The sequence below is a fragment of the Thalassophryne amazonica genome, chromosome 14, assembly GCF_902500255.1.
Source record: "Thalassophryne amazonica chromosome 14, fThaAma1.1, whole genome shotgun sequence".
Lineage (NCBI taxonomy): Eukaryota > Metazoa > Chordata > Actinopteri > Batrachoidiformes > Batrachoididae > Thalassophryne > Thalassophryne amazonica.
The window spans coordinates 19,539,899-19,561,376 of NC_047116.1; the positions used below are offsets into that span (position 1 = coordinate 19,539,899).

General features: G+C 42.7%; 1 protein-coding gene across 1 annotated transcript in view; it reads left to right on the forward strand.

Moving 5' to 3' along the window:
- The window catches only part of cbsb (cystathionine beta-synthase b), a 42,018-nt gene extending 21,348 nt beyond the window's left edge, over positions 1–20,670 (forward strand). The window contains 14 exon segments of the mRNA XM_034186508.1: positions 1,477–1,583; positions 9,494–9,556; positions 9,559–9,627; positions 9,778–9,857; positions 9,956–10,160; positions 10,348–10,439; positions 12,921–13,046; positions 13,148–13,232; positions 17,656–17,761; positions 19,635–19,712; positions 19,797–19,931; positions 20,025–20,133; positions 20,204–20,288; positions 20,437–20,670. Of these exon segments, the coding sequence (XP_034042399.1) occupies positions 1,477–1,583; positions 9,494–9,556; positions 9,559–9,627; positions 9,778–9,857; positions 9,956–10,160; positions 10,348–10,439; positions 12,921–13,046; positions 13,148–13,232; positions 17,656–17,761; positions 19,635–19,712; positions 19,797–19,931; positions 20,025–20,133; positions 20,204–20,288; positions 20,437–20,555 (1,459 nt within the window). The 3' untranslated portion in view covers positions 20,556–20,670.
- Positions 20,671–21,478: the final 808 nt, after the last annotated feature.

Genomic DNA, 21,478 nt, shown 5'->3' on the forward strand with positions numbered 1-21,478 from the left:
GACTCTTTCTCTCAGATTGTTCTGTCTGAGTAATTTTCATTAGTTACTTCCTCCAAACCATCAACATGTCTATTAGACCCCATTCCTACTAGGCTGCTCAAGGAAGCCCTACCATTAATTAATGCTTCGATCTTAAATATGATCAATCTGTCTTTATTAGTTGGCTATGTACCACAGGCTTTTAAGGTGGCAGTAATTAAACCATTACTTAAAAAGCCATCACTTGACCCAGCTATCTTAGCTAATTATAGGCCAATCTCCAACCTTCCTTTTCTCTCAAAAATTCTTGAAAGGGTAGTTGTAAAACAGCTAACTGATCATCTGCAGAGGAATGGTCTTATTACATAGATTAGAGCATAGATATTAAAGGCACTGCGCTGCGGTGGTTTGAATCATATTTATCTAATAGATTACAATTTGTTCATGTAAATGGGGAATCTTCTTCACAGACTAAGGTTAATTATGGAGTTCCACAAGGTTCTGTGCTAGGACCAATTTTATTCACTTTTTACATGTTTCCCTTAGGCAGTATTATTAGACGGCATTGCTTAAATTTTCATTGTTATGCAGATGATACCCAGCTTTATCTATCCATGAAGCCAGAGGACACACACCAATTAGCTAAACTGCAGGATTGTCTTACAGACATAAAGACATGGATGAATAATCAGGTCCCATCTTATCTTAGGGACCTCATAGTACCATATCACCCCAATTGAGCGCTTCGCTCTCAGACTGCAGGCTTACTTGTAGTTCCTAGGTTTTGTAAGAGTAGAATGGGAGGCAGAGCCTTCAGCTTTCAGGCTCCTCTCCTGTGGAACCAGCTCCCAATTCAGATCAGGGAGACAGACACCCAGCAGAAGACTACCCTCCCTGAGCCTGGTTCTGGTGGAGGTTTCTTCCTGTTAAAAGGGAGTTTTTCCTTCCCACTGTTGCCAAGTGCTTGCTCACAGGGGGTCGTTTTGACCGTTGGGGTTTTTCCATAATTATTGTATGGCTTTGCCTTACAATATAAAGCGCCTTGGGGCAACTGTTTGTTGTGATTTGGCGCTATATAAATAAAATTGATTTGAATTGATTTGATTTGAATTATGACTTTAGCATCTCATAATTATGACTTGCCATTTGATGTTAACCAGAAAAATGGGATCCCATTTTTCTGAATTTAGCATCTTGGAGTTCTCATAAAAATGACTCACTATCCCATAATGGTTAAGACGTTTGTGACTTTAAGACTTACTATCTGTAATAATGATGTACTATCCTGTGATTATGACTTGCTATCTTATAATACCTAGTAATGAAAGGAAAGGTTAGTTAGGTGATTTTTTTTTCTTTACAAATGGCACCAACATGCTTTATTATTTATTTTGAGGACATGACATTCATGCATGCTGAAAGTTGATAATTTTGTTCTTGCCTGACTTATATTTTTTCCTCTCTCTCTCTCTCTCTCTCTGTCTTCCCTGGTCACAGTACACAACCTCCCAGCATTCTTCCAAACATCCTCGCAAAAATTGGTAACACGCCTCTAGTTCGACTGAACAAGATTCCCAAAGAGTTTGGAATCAAGTGTGAAATTTGTGAGTAAATAAATTGCCTCTTTGAAAAAAGTCAGCAAACAAACAAAGGACTGTTGAAAAATTATGTGAACATGTCTTCTGGCTTTAAAAAGATTGTAAAATGAAGAGTTTTTTTAAAGCAATTTGTTGCAATTCACAGATTTATCCCCTAAGAACCATAAGGCCAGAACGGAGATATACCAGAAATTGATTTGTCTGCTTACAGTGTTTTGTGCTCATGATACCTTGAACAAAATGTACACAATTTTCAGAAAATTTTAAGTGGATGTCCCAAATGAGTCCATCACATTCAAGTTTGAATTTGAGGATTGGGTTACGCCAAGAGCCTCTCAGGTCCCCCCACATTACCTAAGAGATATTAAATATTAAAGGATTATTAACTAAGCAAGCAAGGTTAATAATTCATATATATTAAGCATCTTCATGGACCCGGGACAGGGCGTCAGATCGCTGGTTCTTAGTCCCGGGACGGTAGGTAATCCGGAAGTCAAATTGCCCGAAGAACAGTGACCAGCAGGCTTGCCTGGGGTTCAGACGCTTGGCGGTCCGAATGTACTCCAGGTTCCGATGGTCCGTGAAAACCGTAAATGGTACCGCAGCTCCATCCAACAGGTGTCTCCACTCCTCAAGAGCCTCTTTCACCACAAGAAGTTCCCGATTGCCGACGTCATAGTTCCGCTCTGCCGGGGTCAACCTGCGAGAAAAATAGGCACATGGATGGAGAATCTTGTCGGACTCTCCGCTCTGGGACAGCACGGCTCCTATCCCTGAGTCAGAGGCATCCACTTCAACAACAAACTGGTGATTGGGATCGGGCTGCACCAGAACGGGTGCAGACGAGAACCAACGTTTCAACTCCCTAAACGTGGCTTCGCACCGATCCGACCAGGTGAAGGGGACTTTAGTGGAGGTCAGGGCCGTCAGGGGGCCAACTACCTGGCTATAACCCTTAATAAACCTCCGGTAGAAATTAGCAAAGCCGAGGAACTGTTGCAGCTTCCTACGGCTCGTCGGTTGGGGCCAATCCCTCACTGCCGCAACCTTGGCCAGATCGGGTGCGACGGAGTTGGAGGAGATGATGAACCCCAGGAAGGACAAAGAAGTACGGTGGAACTCGCACTTCTCGCCCTTCACAAACAGTCGGTTCTCCAACAACCGCTGCAGGACCTGACGTACATGCTGGACATGGGTCTCAGGATCCGGGGAGAAGATGAGGATGTTGTCCAGGTATACGAAGACAAACCGGTGCAGGAAGTCCCGCAAGACGTCATTAACCAATGCCTGGAACGTCGCGGGCACACTGGTGAGGCCGAACGGCATCACCAGGTACTCAAAGTGACCTAACGGGGTGTTAAATGCCGTCTTCCATTCGTCTCCCTTCCGAACCAGGTGGTACGCATTTCTAAGATCCAATTTGGTAAAAATTTGGGCTCCATGCAGGGGCGTGAACACAGAATCTAACAGAGGCAGCGGGTATCGATTACGAACCGTGACTTCGTTCAGCCCTCTGTAGTCTATGCATGGACGGAGTCCGCCGTCTTTCTTGCCCACAAAAAAGAAACCTGCACCCATCGGGGAGGTGGAGTTCCGGATCAGCCCGGCAGCTAAGGAGTCCCGGATGTAGGTCTCCATTGATTCGCGCTCAGGATGAGAGAGGTTGTACAGCCTGCTGGACGGGTACTCAGCGCCTGGGATCAAATCAATTGCACAATCGTACAGACGGTGCGGGGGAAGAGTGAGTGCCAGATCTTTGCTGAAGACGTCAGCAAGATCATGGTACTCCTCAGGCACCGCTGACAGATTGGGGGGGGACTTTAACCTCCTCATTAGCTGTCACACCGGGTGGAACTGAGGATCCTAAACATTCCCGGTGGCAGGTGTTGCTCCACTGTATCACTACCCCAGACGGCCAATCAATCTGGGGATTGTGCTTTAATATCCATGGAAACCCCAAAATCACTCGGGAGGTAGAAGGTGTTACATAAAACACAATCTCCTCCCTGTGATTTCCAGACACCACCAATGTCACTGGTTGTGTCTGATGTGTGATTAATGGGAGAAGGGTGCCATCTAGTGCCCGTACCTTCAATGGGGAAGGTAGTGCCACTAGAGGGAGCCCTACCTCCCTGGCCCATCTGCTGTCCAGCAGATTCCCTTCAGACCCTGTGTCCACCAGTGCTGTGATGTGAAGGGTAAGATCTCCACAAGGATCGTACCTGGGATGCGTGCTGATCTACGGGCTTTTCCCACGTGGATGTTATGACCCACCCTTAACCCAGTCTCTAAGGGCGGGCGTTGAGTTTAACCGTTTGGGGCAGTTTCTTGTATGTGCTCATCAGAGCCACAGAAAAAACACTCCCCGCGAGCCAGCCTCCGTTGTCTGTCATGTGATTTTACTTTGGCCCTGCTCGTGTCCATAGCTTCATCAGCAGGGGGAGCTGTGGTTCCACGGGGCTCTCTGACTGTGAAGCATGGAGACGGCGGCACCCTTTCGGACCCGGAAGGAAGAGGGACGGCTCATGCCCGGCCACGCCCTTCGCCCCACTCCCAACGGTGTTCTTCTAACCTGTTGTCTAACCATATAACCAGGTCAACAAGCCCGTCAAAATCCCGCGGCTCATCCTTAGCCAGCAGGTGCTCCTTCAGGACCGAGACAGTCTGTTTACGAGGCGGCGCGGAGTGCACGTTATCCAGCCGACCTCGCAGCCGCGATGCGGAAGTCAATGGCGTACTCGGCTGCACTCCGACGTTCCTGTCTCATAGACAGCAGCACAGTCGAAGCAGTCTCGCCTCTATTGGGATGATCAAACACTTGTTTAAACTCCCTCACAAACCCAGTATATGTTGTTAGGAGCCGTGAGTTTTGCTCCCAGAGCGCCGTAGCCCAGGCGCGTGCCTCTCCTCGAAGCAAATTGATGACATAAGCCACCCGGCTGGCATCTGACGCGTAGATGACGGGACGTTGTGCAAAGACGAGCGAGCACTGCATTAAGAAGTCCATGCACATCTCGACACAACCTCCATACAGTTCCGGTGGGCTTATGTATGCTTCAGGGGATGGGGGGGAGTTCGTTGAATCACCACTGGAATGTCTGTATTTTGTGCTCGGTCGGCTGGAGGAGGCGCTGCAGCAGCGCCTGGAGTGCACGCTTCCACCTGGGCGGTGAGAGCCTCCATCCTCCGATTGAGTATGACGTTCTGCTCGGTTACTAAATCCAACCGAGCAGTGAAGGCGGTTAAGATTTGCTGCAGCTCTCCTAACACGCCTCCTGCCGACGCCTGTGCACCCTGTGCTTCCATTGGCGGTTCAAGCGATGGTTGACGCCCCTCGGGAGCCATGACGCTGGCCGAGAAAGCCTGTTGTGAAAAGTGTAGGAACACGGACCCACAACAGGGGGCGCAAATGAACGGACAATGGAATAAGCCAAATATAACAATTTAATGTTGTGAATGTGCACAACAGAGCAACAGACAACACAGTTGAGATCACCAGTCAATTAAGTTATGGTGGTGTGTGAGCAGGCTCGAGGATAGGAGACGCCCATCCAGAAAAGAGCCGGATCCCACACGCCTTCCACTCCACCGGACCTGAAGCAATCCTGGAGCCACCAAGCACTGGGTCCCCAGGTGGCCACTGCCTCCGGCTGTCAGATTGGTTACTGCTGGCAGGAAGAACAGACAGGTGATGGTGGGTGTATGAACACCCAGCAAACAGTTCAACATAAAGGTTGAAAGCACCTCCACCTCTCAATCACGGAGTTTGTACAGATCCTGAAGCAACACTTAACAGTCTGCAAACTCAGAATAATGTCAGTCAGTACAGAAGTAAAAATGTTACCACTGTATTATACCAAAGGCTGAGACGTTTACTTATCGGTAGACGATTTCTCGGCAGTGAGGTGAAGATGCTGCCCGGCTCTTATGGAGGTGTGGAAGATGATGATGAGTGACAGCTGGTGTTGTTGATGAGTGACAGCTGCCACTCCCGGTGCTCCGGCGCCCTCACGTGCCTGAAGCCCGCACTTCAGGCAGGACGCCCTCTGGTGGTGGGCCAGCAGTACCTCCTCTTCAGCGGCCCACACAACATTGCCTTACAATATAAGGCGCCTTGGGGCAACTGTTTGTTGTGATTTGGCGCTATATAAATAAAATTGATTTGATTTGATTTGATTTTGATTTGAATGTGCCGAAAAAGTGCTATGTGCACATCTTCTGCAATTTCTGTAGTAGTCAGACGATGTTCCGGATCAACACAGCCTTCACTTTGGAAATGATCTGGTCGTTTCAGCCTGTCGAGCGTCGCTCAGAGAGCAGCGCAGCGCGCTCCGCCATTGTGCGCCGTCTTTAAACCAGTTGTAACACTCCTTAATCTGTGTGATCCCCATAAGAGCTTCACCGAAAGCCATCTGAATTTTCCGAATGGTTTCCACCTGGCTGTCCCTCACAGTTTCTGAAAAAATTCTGATGCAGTAAAGCAGCAGTCGATCAGCCAATTTCCTGACAATGAAAATCCGCCGAGGAGGCTGGACCACTCCTCCCACAAGGCGTGCTCACAGGCGAATGACGCAACCGACAGGCGTGAAAAAACTCACGCATGCACACGAAGGTTCAAGCTTGGCTGATGCAAGTGCACATGATTCAAATCCATATAGTTTTTGCAAAAAATAAAAAGGTCGGATAGTTTTCTAACAGACCTCGTAGATATTACAGAGATTCTGACTGGCTGAAACTTAGCTGTTGTAGAAAAAGTAACCAATGACATCTCGCGTTTTAGCTTGCACTTTCAGCAATGCGGTTCCGTGCACATGAGGAAAGGTTAAACAAGCACAGCTGGCTCCCCTGCATCCCCCCCCAAATATTTCTCAACAAATTTACAGTGATTTCAGAAATGGCCAAGAAATCCAGAAAAAGTCGGAAATCTGTGGAAGATTCTCATCCCTGCAAATAGCTATATCTGTTAGCATAGTTACATAGTTTTTATTTTCAAATACAATATCAGAAGACAAAAGACATTCCAGTGAACATATTTATCCACCAACGTGATCAAGCTAATGCTAAGCCAATTAAATGCAATGGTACGAATAACCAGTGAACATGGTTTGGATTACAGGGGGTACTGGGGGTAAAGCAAACATTTCAATGCAGTATATTGTAACAAGATGAAGTCCAGATTGCAGAGATGTTCCCGCTAGCTTGGCTAATGGGGAATTCCCCTTTGGTTGACCTGGTAGCGCTCTGGTCTTTAGTTCGACCAGTCCAGGGTTCGATCCCACCGCCGTCCCAGCCACAAAGGTCCTACAGTCACAATATTTTCCAGATATACTAGACCCTTAACCTTAATTGAACCTCTTGCAATGGCTTATTTAATGCTATAGTACAATATGTGGCCAAAAACCTAAGGATACTGTAACAGGCTGTAAATAGGTTAGTAAGTAAGTAAGTAATGTTTATTTATATAGCACCTTTCACAGACAAGGAAAGTCACAAGGTGCTTCACAAAAAAACACACACAGATAAAAATTCTGAGAATAAAAGACAATGTACATCAGAATAAAATAATTCTAAGACACACACAGTGGTCATAAAACAGCCCTCTCAATACTAAGGATTGAATGCCTGGAAGAAACGGTGGGTTTTAAGTTTGCTCTTAAAAACATCGACAGAGTCGAGCGAACAAAGAGACAAAGGGAGATCATTCCAGAGCTTGGTGCAACGGCCTGGAAAGAGCGATCTCTTCGGGTCTTAAGTGGTACGAGAGACCCTCAGAAGGTTCTGATCCACTGACCTCAGGCTCCGAGCGGGAGCGTAGGGACATAACAGGCCTCTAATGTAGGAGGGAGCCTGGCCATGCAAAGCTCTAAAAGTCAACACTAGGATCTTAAATTGGAAACACAACAACACTGGGAGCCAATGAAGAGACTTTAAAATAGGAGAGATATGAGTCCTTTTGCGTGAGCGAGATAGCAGCCTTGTTGCAGAATTTTGGACCTGCTGCAGACGGGACAGCTCCTTTTTGTTCAGACAGGAAAACAAACTGTTGCAGTAGTCCAAACGAGAAGATACAAAGGCATGAATAATCAACTCAAGATCATCTTTTGAAACAATTGATCTGAGTTTGGAAATCTTCCTCAACTGGTAGAAACAGTTTTTGGTTAGCTGCTTGGAATGATGCTCAAATGACATTTCTTTATCAAAGATAACACCTAGGTTTCTCAGGCTAGAGTTTGCAGATGAACTCAAAAGACCTAAATACTGTTTAATCCCCGGAATGACATCATTGGGGGCAACCACCAGCACCTTGGTTTTATCCGAATTTAACTGCAGCGAATTTGCACTGAGCCATTGTTTTATTTTCTCAAGGCAGTTCAGTAGAGAGTCCAATTTCTGGATCTCAGGGGCTTTAAATGAGCAGTAAATTTGGATGTCATCAGCAAATAAATGATAAGAAACATCAACAAACTCCTGGATAATCTTTCCCAAGGGGAAACATAAAGCAAAAACAAAATTGGCCCCAAAACACCACACATCGAACTGGCAGAGTCAGAAATGATCTGATTTGCAGTGACACTAAAGCTACGACCTGACAAATAAGAGATGAACCACGCTAGAACAGTCCCTGAAAAAGCAAAAGGAAACACTGAGGATTGAGCAGCGTTGTAGTATGCTTGTTTGATGCTCTTTTCTTTTTACCTTCAGAGGTTATGAATTAGACTGTGTCAAGTCTCTATGGATAAATGCTAATATTAGCTACGTTCTCATTTTTGCCTTAAGTTACCATTCGCTGTTTTGCAGTTGTGAATCTCGGTCGGTGACTCATGGGAGAGGTCGGTTTCAGCAGAGTTCTGGTGTCAGGAACTCAGCACTCACAGTGTAAACACACCTCGTGAAGTATAGACAACATCGGGGTACAGCAGAAGTCCATCACAGGTGCTACACCTCCTCGAGATAACGCTCTGAACTTGGGAGAACGTATCATCATCATAATTGCCCCTGAACTCACTAAATTAATGCATCCACATCCTCGCTTTGCCATTGTTTACATGCGCTATGAGACAGCGGAACTATGTTGGGGTTGCGGTGCATTCTGGGAAGCGCACGGGGCCGCCAGGGAGATTATGGGAAATTTTAAAGTACCAAATTTAACTTACTTACATTAGCTGGCTATAGCTAACGTTTGCCTTACCTACCATTAGCTTATGCTAGGTAAGGCAAACATTTGTGTTGTGTGTCATGTTTGTTAAAAACATGTAGTAAGAGGTTTCATTCAAACCCTCTTAGTATCTTATCATTATAAGGTTACAAAAGGCATACTGACAAATTGTTATTTGTGAGCTAACTGCTTTTTTAAGTAGTTAATACCACTGGGCCCCTGGTTAGCTGTGCAAGAGGAAACATGAAAGTATCACGTAGCTCGTGGCCTTCAGTTCTTCTCTGTGCGACAGTTGGGGTTTTGTCTGAGATTGTAGACTCTGGTAGAGGTGAAAATGAAAGACTCAGTGTTCTTTGGTCCAAGAAGCTGTTAATGAAATGTAAAAAAAAGAAGGGAAAGGTACAGTAGAGACTGCTTACAACAGGATAACCGGATGAACTTGGATTCACATGGCTGCTCCGGTGTCAGTGCCAAGAGTTAAAAATCACAGAACAAAGAGGACAGAGTGTTCTCTCGATGCTTAGCCTCATACAGCAACACAACACCACTGGTGTTGTTGAATGGTGTCGTATCTGTGGCAATGCGAAGGTCCATCTCGTGCTCCCACACCAGACCGGACCACTTATGAAGGATTGCTTTGTTAAATCAAAACAGACACATGATGCCGGGCTGCTGAATGGTAATCAGAATGAAATAACATTTCTGATAATCCCACACAAATCTTGGATATGCATAATGATAAATGTGTGTGACTCTTTAGTGGCCAAGTGTGAGTTCTTCAATGCAAGCGGCAGCATAAAAGACAGGATTGCACTGAGGATGGTGGAGATGCTGAGAGATCTGGGATCCTCAAACCAGGAGATACAATTATTGAACCCACCTCTGGCAACACAGGTACTGTACCCAGAAAAATAAACCAATTTCATGCCTAAAAAGACTTAAAGAGAGATTGGTCAAAAGCACTTGAGAAATCTGTTAAATTTTTGTTTATTTTATGAAGACGCATTGCTAATTGTCTTGTATACATTTCCAATGTCTGACCAGGTATCGGCGTCGCCCTCATAGCCGCAGTGAAAGGATATCGCTGCATTATCACCATGCCTGACAGGATGAGCATGGACAAGGTAAGCAGCTGTTGTGATCATGTGACCCTTATTTATTTGTTGTAAATGTGCCATTGTTGTCTTTAATTGGGTGGCTGAATTGCAATCTTATGTTTTAGGTGAAAATGCTGCGAGCTCTAGGGGCAGAAATAGTGAGCACTCCATCATCTGCATCATTTGAGTCCCCAGAATCCCACATTAGCATGGCATGGCGTCTAAAAAATAAGATTCCCAACTCGCACATCCTTGATCAGTATCGCAATCCCAGCAACCCCCTGGCTCACTATGACACAACAGCTGAGGAGATCTTGGAGCAGTGCGATGGTTCGTCTTTGACACATAAGTAAAATAAGTCCTATTGCTATAGGCCCCTGAGGCCCAATACTGCTCATCACATCATTCCAGGGATGAGAGTCTACGACTCAGTCTCGTTTGAGGGCGGGCACTAAAGGGGTAAAATATGATGCAATAATCCCAATTCTTTATTTAAAGGAAATGCTTGTCTTTGCAGGTAATTTAGACATGTTTGTGGCTGGGGCTGGCACAGGCGGAACACTAAGTGGTGTTGCACGGAAGCTAAAGGAACGGTGCCCCAACATCAAGGCAAGACATGCCCAATGTGACAGAAATAAAATTTATGAATAACGTATTTAAAGTCGAAGACAGGATTCTTCGTAAAGCACATTCACCTGCAGGTCAAACGAAACATTTCAGACTACAGTGTGAACTTTTACGATTAAAAATGATTTATCTCATGCAAGCGGTTTCTGCTCAAACAAGATTTGCAACAGCGTTTTCAAACTACCAGCATGTACTATTGTCAGTGTTGTAGTCAAGACCCAAAACTAAGGTCAAGAAAAAGAAAAGATAGAGGTCCAAACAAAAAGGAACTAAAAATTTGACTTTTATATCCAAACGTGTTATGAAAATAACATCAAGAACAGTAGTTGTTTCCAGAAAGTAGTATTCTCTATACAACCCCTGGCAAAAATTATGGAATCACCAGCCTCGGATGATGTTCATTCAGTTGTTTAATTTTGTAGAAAAAAAGGAGATCACAGACATGACACAAAACTAAAGTCATTTCAAATGGCAACTTTCTGGCTTTAAGAAACACTATAAGAAATCAAGAAAAAAGATTGTGGCAGTCAGTAACGGTTACTTTTTTAGACCAAGCAGAGGAAAAAAATATGGACTCACTCAATTCTGAGGAAAAAATTATGGAATCACCCTGTAAATTTTCATCCTCAAAACTAACACCTGCATCAAATCATATCTGCTCGTTGACATTGACCCTGTGCCATGACATTGATCCTACGTGTCTTCTTGCAAGGAATGTTTTCGCAGTTTTTGCTCTATGGCAAGATGCATTATCATCTTGAAAAATGATTTCATCATCCCCAAACATCCTTTCAATTGTCCAAAATATCAACGTAAACTTGTGCATTTATTGATGATGTAATGACAGCCATCTCCCCAGTGCCTTTACCTGACATGCAACCCCATATCATCAATGACTGTGGAACTTTACATGTTCTCTTCAGGCAGTCATCTTTATAAATCTCATTGGAACGGCACCAAACAAAAGTTCCAGCATCATCACCTTGCCCAATGCAGATTCGAGATTCATCACTGAATATGACTTTCATCCAGTCATCCACAGTCCACGATTGCTTTTCCTTAGCCCATTGTAACCTTGTTTTTTTTCTGTTTAGGTGTTAATGATGGCTTTCGTTTAGCTTTTCTGTATGTAAATCCCATTTCCATTAGGCGGTTTCTTACAGTTCGATCACAGACGTTGACTCCAGTTTCCTCCCATTCGTTCCTCATTTGTTTTGTTGTGCATTTTTCAATTTTTGAGACATATTGCTTTAAGTTTTCTGTCTTGACGCTTTGATGTCTTCCTTGGTCTACCAGTATGTTTGCCTTTAACAACCTTCTCATGTTGTTTGTATTTGGTCCAGAGTTTAGACACAGCTGATTGTGAACAACCAACATCTTTTGCAGCATTGCATGATGATTTACTCTCTTTTAAGAGTTTGATAATCCTCTCCTTTGTTTCAATTGACATATCTCGTGTTGGAGCCATGATTCATGTCAGTCCACTTGGTGCAACAGCTCTCCAAGGTGTGTTCACTCCTTTTTAGATGCAGACTAACGAGCAGATCTGATATGATGCAGGTGTTAGTTTGGGGATGGAAATTTACAGGGTGATTCCATAATTTTTTCCTCAGAATTGAGTGATTCCATATTTTTTTCCTCTGCTTGGTCTAAAAAAGTAACCATTACTGACTGCCACAATCTTTTTTCTTGATTTCTTATAGTGTTTCTTAAAGCCAGAAAGTTGCCATTTGAAATGACTTTAGTTTTGTGTCATGTCTGTGATCTGCTTTTTTTCTACAAAATTAAACAACTGAATGAACATCCTCCGAGGCCGGTGATTCCATCATTTTTGCCAGGGGTTGTAGTACAGGTTGTTCAGGTACCTGAATTATCAAAGCCGTGCACCAAGGTGCTACAACGTAGACTATTTTTTTCCATTCAGGTCAGCAGTCTCACGCTTTTTAATTTTGTGCTTCCGTCACAAAATGAGTCACATTTTTGTGATTCTTTTTTTTTAACTGTAGGTGAACTTCATTAACTCGTGTAAGTTCGCATCCACAAACTTGAACCACGAGTTAAATGGTGAAACTGTGAGTTAATGAGGGTGACCAAAAACATACAGTAGTCTTTATATAGTAATCTAAATTTTTGGGGTCCACAAATAATAAAGTCAATACACAAGTTATGCATACGCGAGTTAATGTGGTTCACCTGTATATTTCTAACTCTAACCATAAGCCCAACATCACCCCGCATTTCGTGCTCCTGTGATGAAATTCATTTCTGCTCCCATGACGGTATCACAAACCAACAGATTAATTTACTTTTCCTGATGCTGTCATGAAATGATGTGAGATTGGGTTGTTTTCCACTAAACAGCATGTGTGAGTGTTTTATTTTGCATCTGTAGAACCAATGTGCCATGAAGCAGCCACATATACACCAAGCTGCAGTAAAAACCTCGAGTGTCTGTGGTTGTAGATTGTTGGTGTGGACCCAGAAGGCTCAGTTTTGGTTGAATCGGACAAGAAATACGGAAACAGTAAGACAACGTTTGAAGTGGAGGGCATCGGATACGACTTTGTCCCAACAGTGTTGGACAGATCTGTGAGTTCTGACCGTTCTGATTTTCTTGTAGATTGAGCAGCGCTCCTGTGGTCTAAAGTTATTTATTATTAACAAGCTGTCTTTCTTATGCACCACTGCAGGTGGTCGACATGTGGTACAAATCAAATGATGAGGAGACTTTTATGATGTCACGCAGGTTGATCAGAGAGGAGGGGCTTCTGTGCGGTAAGGACGTGTCAGGATTTAAAAAGTGTTTTCAGTTTCACTTTGCTGTTTGCAGGTTTTGGATGGTGAAAGTGTATCCATACAAAACTGACCCAAGAAAGTGAAGAATTAATATGAACGAAGCAACGTGCAGCTGCACAAAGCTTGCTCATGGTACACTGTGTCCCAAACAGTGCACCATGTATTTTAGAATGTCATGTGACTCTTTTTAGACATCACTTTACCTGTAACAGTGGGAAAACGGTTTCCATTGCAATTTTTCATAATAAGTATTTTTTGATTCACCCGAAAAACCACCTCATGTGAGTATAAAAAACATTTTTGTGATATTAAATTTTTTTTCTTGAAATATTCATGAAAATTCAGTAAGGTATAACTTATATATTATATTCCAATTCTAAGGTGGAGCTATGCTAGTATACTAGGGTATATCTACATATCTAAAAAGGAAGAGTAAAATAAAAGAGTACAAAAGAGTAGAGTAGAGCCACTTAGGTGCCTGGTCTTGAGAACCAGGGATGGTAGGTTGAAAAGCTTTTTTATCCCATAGGAACTCTCCCTACCCACCCAAGCGGCTCATGAAAAAAGTATATATAATAATAAATAATAAGACATAAGAAAGATAAGACATCATCCCCTATTGCTCCCGGTGTGTAGTGAGCATCTTGTATGGCAGCACCCTGACATCGGGGTGAATGTGAGGCATAATTGTAAAGCACTTTGAGCGTCTGATGCAGATGGAAAAGCGCTATATAAATGCACTCCATTTTACATCATATATATACAGTATAACTATAATTAAATATTAAGGGTAATAAACAACATATACAACCCCTGGCAAAAATTATGGAATCACCGGCCTCAGAGGATGTTCATTCAGTTGTTTAATTTTGTAGAAAAAAAGCAGATCACAGACATGACACAAAACTAAAGTCATTTCAAATGGCAACTTTCTGGCTTTAAGAAACACTATAAGAATCAAGAAAAAAAGATTGTGGCAGTCAGTAACGGTTACTTTTTTTAGACCAAGCAGAGGAAAAAAATATGGAATCACTCAATTCTGAGGAAAAAATTATGGAATCACCCTGTAAATTTTCATCCCCCAAATTAACACCTGCATCAAATCAGATCTGCTCATTGACATTGACCCTATGCCATGACATTGACCCTATGTGTCTTTTGCAAGGAATGTTTTTGCAGTTTTTGCTCTATGGCAAGATGCATTATCATCTTGAAAAATGATTTCATCATCCCCAAACATCCTTTCAATTGTCCAAAATATCAACATAAACTTGTGCATTTATTGATGATTGTTATGTGTCGGACGCAGCTCGGAGAACCGACCAGCGTTTGAAGGACCCAGTATGAAATAAGCAGAGCACGGTACAAAGGCTAACTGAATTTAATACATAACAGTGATACAAAAATAAGAGAAAGTGCGGTCTGGCGTGGTGCGCTCCCAGCAGCGCTAACGGTCCGGAGCCAGAAGCTGTTCGGACCCAAGGACCCCGCCGACACCCCCCAGGTGGCCGCAACAAACCGAGTCTGTGAAAGAAGGAACCATTATGTGAGTCCACACTCTACACACAGAGAGAACACTTAAAGGTGTACAAACAGCAAACACTTCCTGGCTTGATTACTAATCAGCTTCCCAACCTGCAGGCATGGAACATCCAGTTCACAAAACTCCACTGCAGTGGAAGCCGATACATGACTAACATACAGCTCAATATAAAAAGGTGTGAGGGACACCACATTTACTGACTGTATAAATGTTAGTCACAAAATCTAACGTACCTCAGGAAGTGTGCTGACAAGCGTGAGACCTCACCCCCTCCTCTTTCACAGACCATGCATCAAACCCTGGACGTTCTCTGCATCCACTGATGATGAGATGGCTCCCGAGACGACGATCTCACCCGTCTGGTCACAGGTCGAGTCTCTGGCAAATACACACTGTATACTCCAGTCTTAAATGCCACCATGTTCCAATCCATATAGAGCACCTCAGCTGTGAGTCCTGACGAGCCGCAGGTGATCAGGGTGAGGTCCTGATAACCTCAGCAACACAGCCACTCAGTCCCAAATGCAAGCCACCTGGAAGGAAAAACAAAAGACAGAAACAAAAAGGCAGCCAGGCCCCCCAGCCATACAACAATGATGTAATGACAGCCATCTCCCCAGTGCCTTTACCTGACATGCAGCCCCATATCATCAATGACTGTGGAAATTTACATGTTCTCTTCAGGCAGTCATCTTTATAAATCTCATTGGAAATGCACCAAACAAAAGTTCCAGCATCATCACCTTGCCCAATGCAGATTCGAGATTCATCACTGAATATGACTTTCATCCAGTCATCCACAGTCCGCAATTGCTTTTCCTTAGCCCATTGTAACCTTGTTTTTTTTCTGTTTAGGTGTTAATGATGCCTTTCGTTTAGCTTTTCTGTATGTAAATCCCATTTCCTTTAGGCGGTTTCTTACAGTTCGGTCACAGACGTTGACTCCAGTTTCCTCCCATTCGTTCCTCATTTGTTTTGTTGTACATTTTTCGATTTTTGAGACATATTGCTTTAAGTTTTCTGTCTTGACGCTTTGATGTCTTCCTTGGTCTACCAGTATGTTTGCCTTTAACAACCTTCCCATGTTGTTTGTATTTGGTCCAGAGTTTAGACACAGCTGACTGTGAACAACCAACATCTTTTGCAACATTGCGTGATGATTTACTCTCTTTTAAGAGTTTGATAATCCTCTCCTTTGTTTCAATTGACATCTCTCGTGTTGGAGCCATGATTCATGTCAGTCCACTTGGTGCAACAGCTCTCCAAGGTGTGTTCACTCCTTTTTAGATGCAGACTAACGAGCAGATCTGATTTGATGCAGGTGTTAGTTTTGGGGATTTGGGGATTTCTTATAGTGTTTCTTAAAGCCAGAAAGTTGCCATTTGAAATGACTTTAGTTTTGTGTCATGTCTGTGATCTGCTTTTTTTTCTACAAAATTAAACAACTGAATGAACATCCTCCGAGGCCGGTGATTCCATAATTTTTGCCAGGGGTTGTACAATAAATGTGGTACTATATAATATACAGGAGTAGGTATTAAAACCTAACTATTAATACAGAAGATTTGGTCATGGTCATGGTATTTTATTATAGAAACAGAAGCTATAATGTAATGTGTATTGTTATCTATCTAACTCTGCTAGCATACTATAGGAAAATAAAAAGCATAATCTATATGCTATTAAATGGAAACCTAAGAACTAAGGTACTATATGTTGATATCTTTAAAAAGAACATGTAAACTGATGAATCATTAAAATCTACACCATTTAAAATAAAATTGTAAATAACAAAAATAAGCTGGTTATACTTAGAAGAGCTAAATTATCCATTAATAAGCCAACCGTACCTAGCAAGCTAACAAGATAAACAAAAACGGTAAGTATTGTATGAAGTATAATAGCGTAGTTAAACCTACAATAACGGTATTAGCAAATACATATAAAAATAAATGTGGACAAAAGTATGAATTAATTTGGGTTATTAAACAGAAAAGAACCAATTATTTTGTAAGCTACGATAAACAGTTCTATAGCCGGCTAGATAAGCTAACGTTAGCTGTTAAGTATAACTAATTGTACCCCACTCCTCCAGTATTTCCATAAATATAATAATATTAAAAAGGGGGGAACAAGAAAAGTAAAGCGTGTTGAAATGTATATGGAGATATGATATATAAGTACCTTAGTGAAAGGATATAAACATGGAATGTTCCCGGTTAAAGAGAGCTCGAGGCCGTTAAATGAACCTGGCCTACACAGCCCCATGTAGGCCAGGTTAGCCTAAAGCATATTTTGAATTTGATATTTTAAATTGTGCAATGTGGAGAGTCATGGTCATCTGCTGTTCAGTTTATTTTGATGAAATGTATAAGTAAAAATACTTATGTATGTTGGGAAAACTGTGACCCCAAGATGGCACAGAGGCTCAGTGGTTAGCACTGTTGATCCACAGCAAGAAGGTCACGGGATTGCTTTCCGCCTGGGAATTTCTGTCTGGAATTTGCATGTTTGCAAAAAAAAAAAAAAAGTGCTTCAAAAAAAATAAAAAATAATGTGAAATCAAAATCACAAATCAGAATTTTTCAATTTCAATTTCAATTTATTTTCATTTATATAGCGCCAAATCACAACAGAGTTGCCTCAAGGCGCTTCACACAGGTAAGGTCTAACCTTACCAACCCCCAGAGCAACAGTGGTAAGGAAAAACTCCCTCTGAGGAAGAAACCTCAAGCAGACCAGACCAGACTCAAAGGAGTGACCCTCTGCTTGATGTAGCAGGTTCTCGACAAGTAAAATAAAAATAATTAAAAAAAATCCTGGTACCTGCTCTTAATTGTGAGGCCTCTTTGAATGCAGGCGGCAGCTCCGGCTCAGTCGTGACAGCAGCGATGAAGGTGGCTCAGGAGCTGAAGGAGGGTCAACGCTGTGTGGTCATTCTGGCCGACTCCATCCACAACTACATGTAAGAGACAACTGGCATGACGGCAACGTTTATATGGACGAAATCATTATCCATCTGGTCGTTCAAGTCATTCTCAAGTCCTGAATCTGCAAGTCTCAAGTCAGCTTGCAAACAATTGGTGGTCATTATGACTTGAGACTTGTGACTTGCAATTCATGACTTGAGAGTGACTTACGAGGGCTGTCAATAAAGTATAGGTCCTTTTTATTTTTTTCAAAAACTATATGGATTTCATTCATATGTTTTTACGTCAGACATGCTTGAACCCTCGTGCGCATGCGTGAGTTTTTCCACGCCTGTCGGTGACGTCATTCGCCTGTGAGCACTCCTTGTGGGAGGAGTCGTCCAGCCCCTCGTCGGAATTCCTTTGTATGAGAAGTTGCTGAGAGACTGGCGCTTTGTTTGATCAAAATTTTTTCTAAACCTGTGAGACACATCGAAGTGGACACGGTTCGAAAAATTAAGCTGGTTTTCGGTGAAAATTTTAACAGCTGATGAGAGATTTTGAGGTGATACTGTCGCTTTAAGGACTTCCCACGCAGTGGGACGTCGTGGAGCGCTCTCAGGCGCCGTCGTCAGCCTGTTTCAAGCTGAAAACCTCCACATTTCAAGCTCTATTGATCCAGGACGTCGTGAGAGAACAGAGAAGTTTCAGAAGAAGTCGGTTTCAGCATTTTATCCGGATATTCCACTGTTAAAGGAGATTTTTTTAATGAAAGACGTGCGGACGGGTCCGCGCGTCGGGACGCAGCCGGCGCGGTGCGGCGGCACAGGAAAAACACCTCCGTGTTGATAACCATTTGTAAAATCCAGGCGGCTTTTGATGGCTTTCAGTGGAGTGAGTATCTGAGAAATTGTTTAACAGCTGGACATGTTCCAACTTGTCCTTAAGGCTTCCAACAGAGGTGTTTTTCCTGTGGCGGAGCGTCGCGGCGGCTGCGAGCCGACGCTGCAATCCGCCCGCACGTCTTTCATTAAAAAAAAATCTCCTTTAACAGTGGAATATCCGGATAAAATGCTGAAACCGACTTCTTCTGAAACTTCTCTGTTCTCTCACGACGTCCTGGATCAATAGAGCCTGAAATGTGGAGGTTTTCAGCTTGAAACAGGCTGACGACGGCGCCTGGGAGCGCTCCACGACGTCTCGCTCCGTGGGAAGTCCTTAAAGCGACAGTATCACCTCAAAATCTCTCATCAGCCGTTAAAATATTCACCGAAAACCAGCTTAATTTTTCGAACCGTGTCCACTTCGATGTGCCTCACAGGTTTAGAAAAAATTTTGATCATACAAAGCGCCAGTCTCTCAGCAACTTCTCAGACAAAGGAATTCCGACGAGAGGCTGGACGACTCCTCCCATAAGGAGTGCTCACAGGCGAATGACGTCACCGACAGGCGTGGAAAAACTCACGCATGTGCACGAGGGTTCAAGCATGTCTGACGTAAAAACATATGAATGAAATCCATATAGTTTTTGAAAAAAATAAAAAGGACCTATACTTTATTGACAGACCTCGTACTGATGACTTCGTCCCACCTCTGCTGATTCATGCATTTGTTTCTTCTAGACTGGACTACTACAATGTTCTATTTTCTGGTTTACCGCAGTCGAACATTAGGGGTCTCCAACTGGTTAAAATTTCTGTTCAGCTTGAGTGATACTCCTGAAATTCCACATATTTTGAGTTACTTTGATTTAGATATTTACCTTGAAAATTGTGAAGAACCTATCCTAAGTAGTTCTATAAATATTGCCATTTTTATAGTATCCCTTTAAAGTTTTGCCATTAAAAAGATCAGCAAAGCATATTATTGAAATCAATATATCACATTTTATACAATCTTCTCACTGATTACTCTTTACTTTGGTTCCAGGTCAAAGTTCGTGAGTGACCAGTGGATGTGGGAGAAGGGCTTTCTCACACTGGACGAACCGATGGAGTCTAAACTGTGGTAAGAAGCTTCGGTCACATCTCATGGATATTAGAAGGAAATTTATCAAAACCAGGAACTTGTCTGTTTCTCACTTTGTCTCAGGTGGTGGACCCTGTCTGTCCAGTGTCTGCATCTGCCTGTCCCCCTCACTGTCTCACCCTCAGTGTCCTGCCACCAAGCCATTAAGATCCTGAAGAAGGAAGGATTGGACCAAGCGGCCGTTGTAGACAAATCAGGGTGCGTCTGTGAGCGTCGCCTTGCTCTGTAATACTGTAAAATTAACTTATCAGTTAATAATAAAGTTTTCTACCTGCATTTGTGTGAGCACAGTGTGACTGTGGGAATGGTGACTGTTGGGAATATTCTGTCTTCTCTGGTGTCTGGGAAGGTGGAACCTTCAGACTCTGTCAGCAGAGTCCTGCAAAATCAATTCAAACAGGTCAGTCACTGAAGGGCTGCACACGTGCAGCGGTTTGCACGTTCGTCTAACGTGTCTGTTTTTTGCTCAGGTGCAACTGACGGACAGTCTGGGAAGATTGTTCCATATCCTGGAAACGGAGCAGTTTGCGCTGGTGGTTCATAACCAGATACAGTGTAAGATCATTACACTGCTCTTGTAATTATCTACACTACAAAGCGTGTGTGTGTGTGTGTGTATGTGTGTGTAAAATTACTGTAAAATTAAAGCTGACCTTCAGCACTAATGACCTCATATTGATTAATCTTTCTTGTTTCCATCCAGACGATGTTGATGGATCTTCATGTCTGAAGAAGATGCTGTTCGGGGTCGTGACAGCGATCGACCTTCTGGACTTCATCAGCGCACGCGAGAGTTTGTCCTCAGATGACGCGCCTCTGTGACTGTCCATCCTTATCGGTGGATAAAATCACACTCCTGCCAACATGCAGCTCATGAACGTTGATGTTTATGGGCTAAATAATATATTTTTTAGTGTGTGATTTGTTGGTTTTTCCATTTTTTGCTAATATCTATCTATCTATCTATCTATCTATCTATCTATCTATCTATCTATCTATCTATCTATCTATCTATCTATCTATCTATCTATCTATCTATCTATCTATCTATCTATCTATCTATCTATCTATCTATCTATCTATCTATCATCTATCTATCTATCGTGCTTAGATTAAGATGTGTTTTAAATATAACTCATAAAATTAAAATACAGCTTAATGTTCAAGTGCTACAATGTGTTTGTGTTGGTGGGCGTTTTTGTAATCCTGAAATGAAGAACTCATAAAAACAATACCAGGGGCCACTGCAAGTTTTGAGCTTGACCCAGAAAAAGTGGGGCGTGGTTCTCCATCTTTTACGTTCTGAGAAACCAACATTTTTTGAAAATGTGTGAAGTTTTGACTCACTGAGTGCAATGTTGAGAATTGTTGGTTCTTGAGAATGCAAAACATGGAGAACCACACCCTAATTTTTCTGGGTCGGGTTGAAAACTTTCCAATTACTCCTCGTATATGATCATTTTAACATAGACATCCGGAACTTAAGACTTTTCTTATGAATTACAGTGCAGGCTGCACAAAAACTAAGGTATTGTTGCTTGATATTTTGGTGCAAAATTATTTAGTAAGTAAAATTTATCTTAATCGACCTATTCAATGTATTCTGCACAGTGAGTTACAGGTGATGGAAATACATAGCACAGAAAGGATGATTAAAAACATCATTTCCACTGTGTGTGTGTGTGTGTGTATATATATATATATATATATATATATATATACACACAACCCCTGGCAAAAATTAT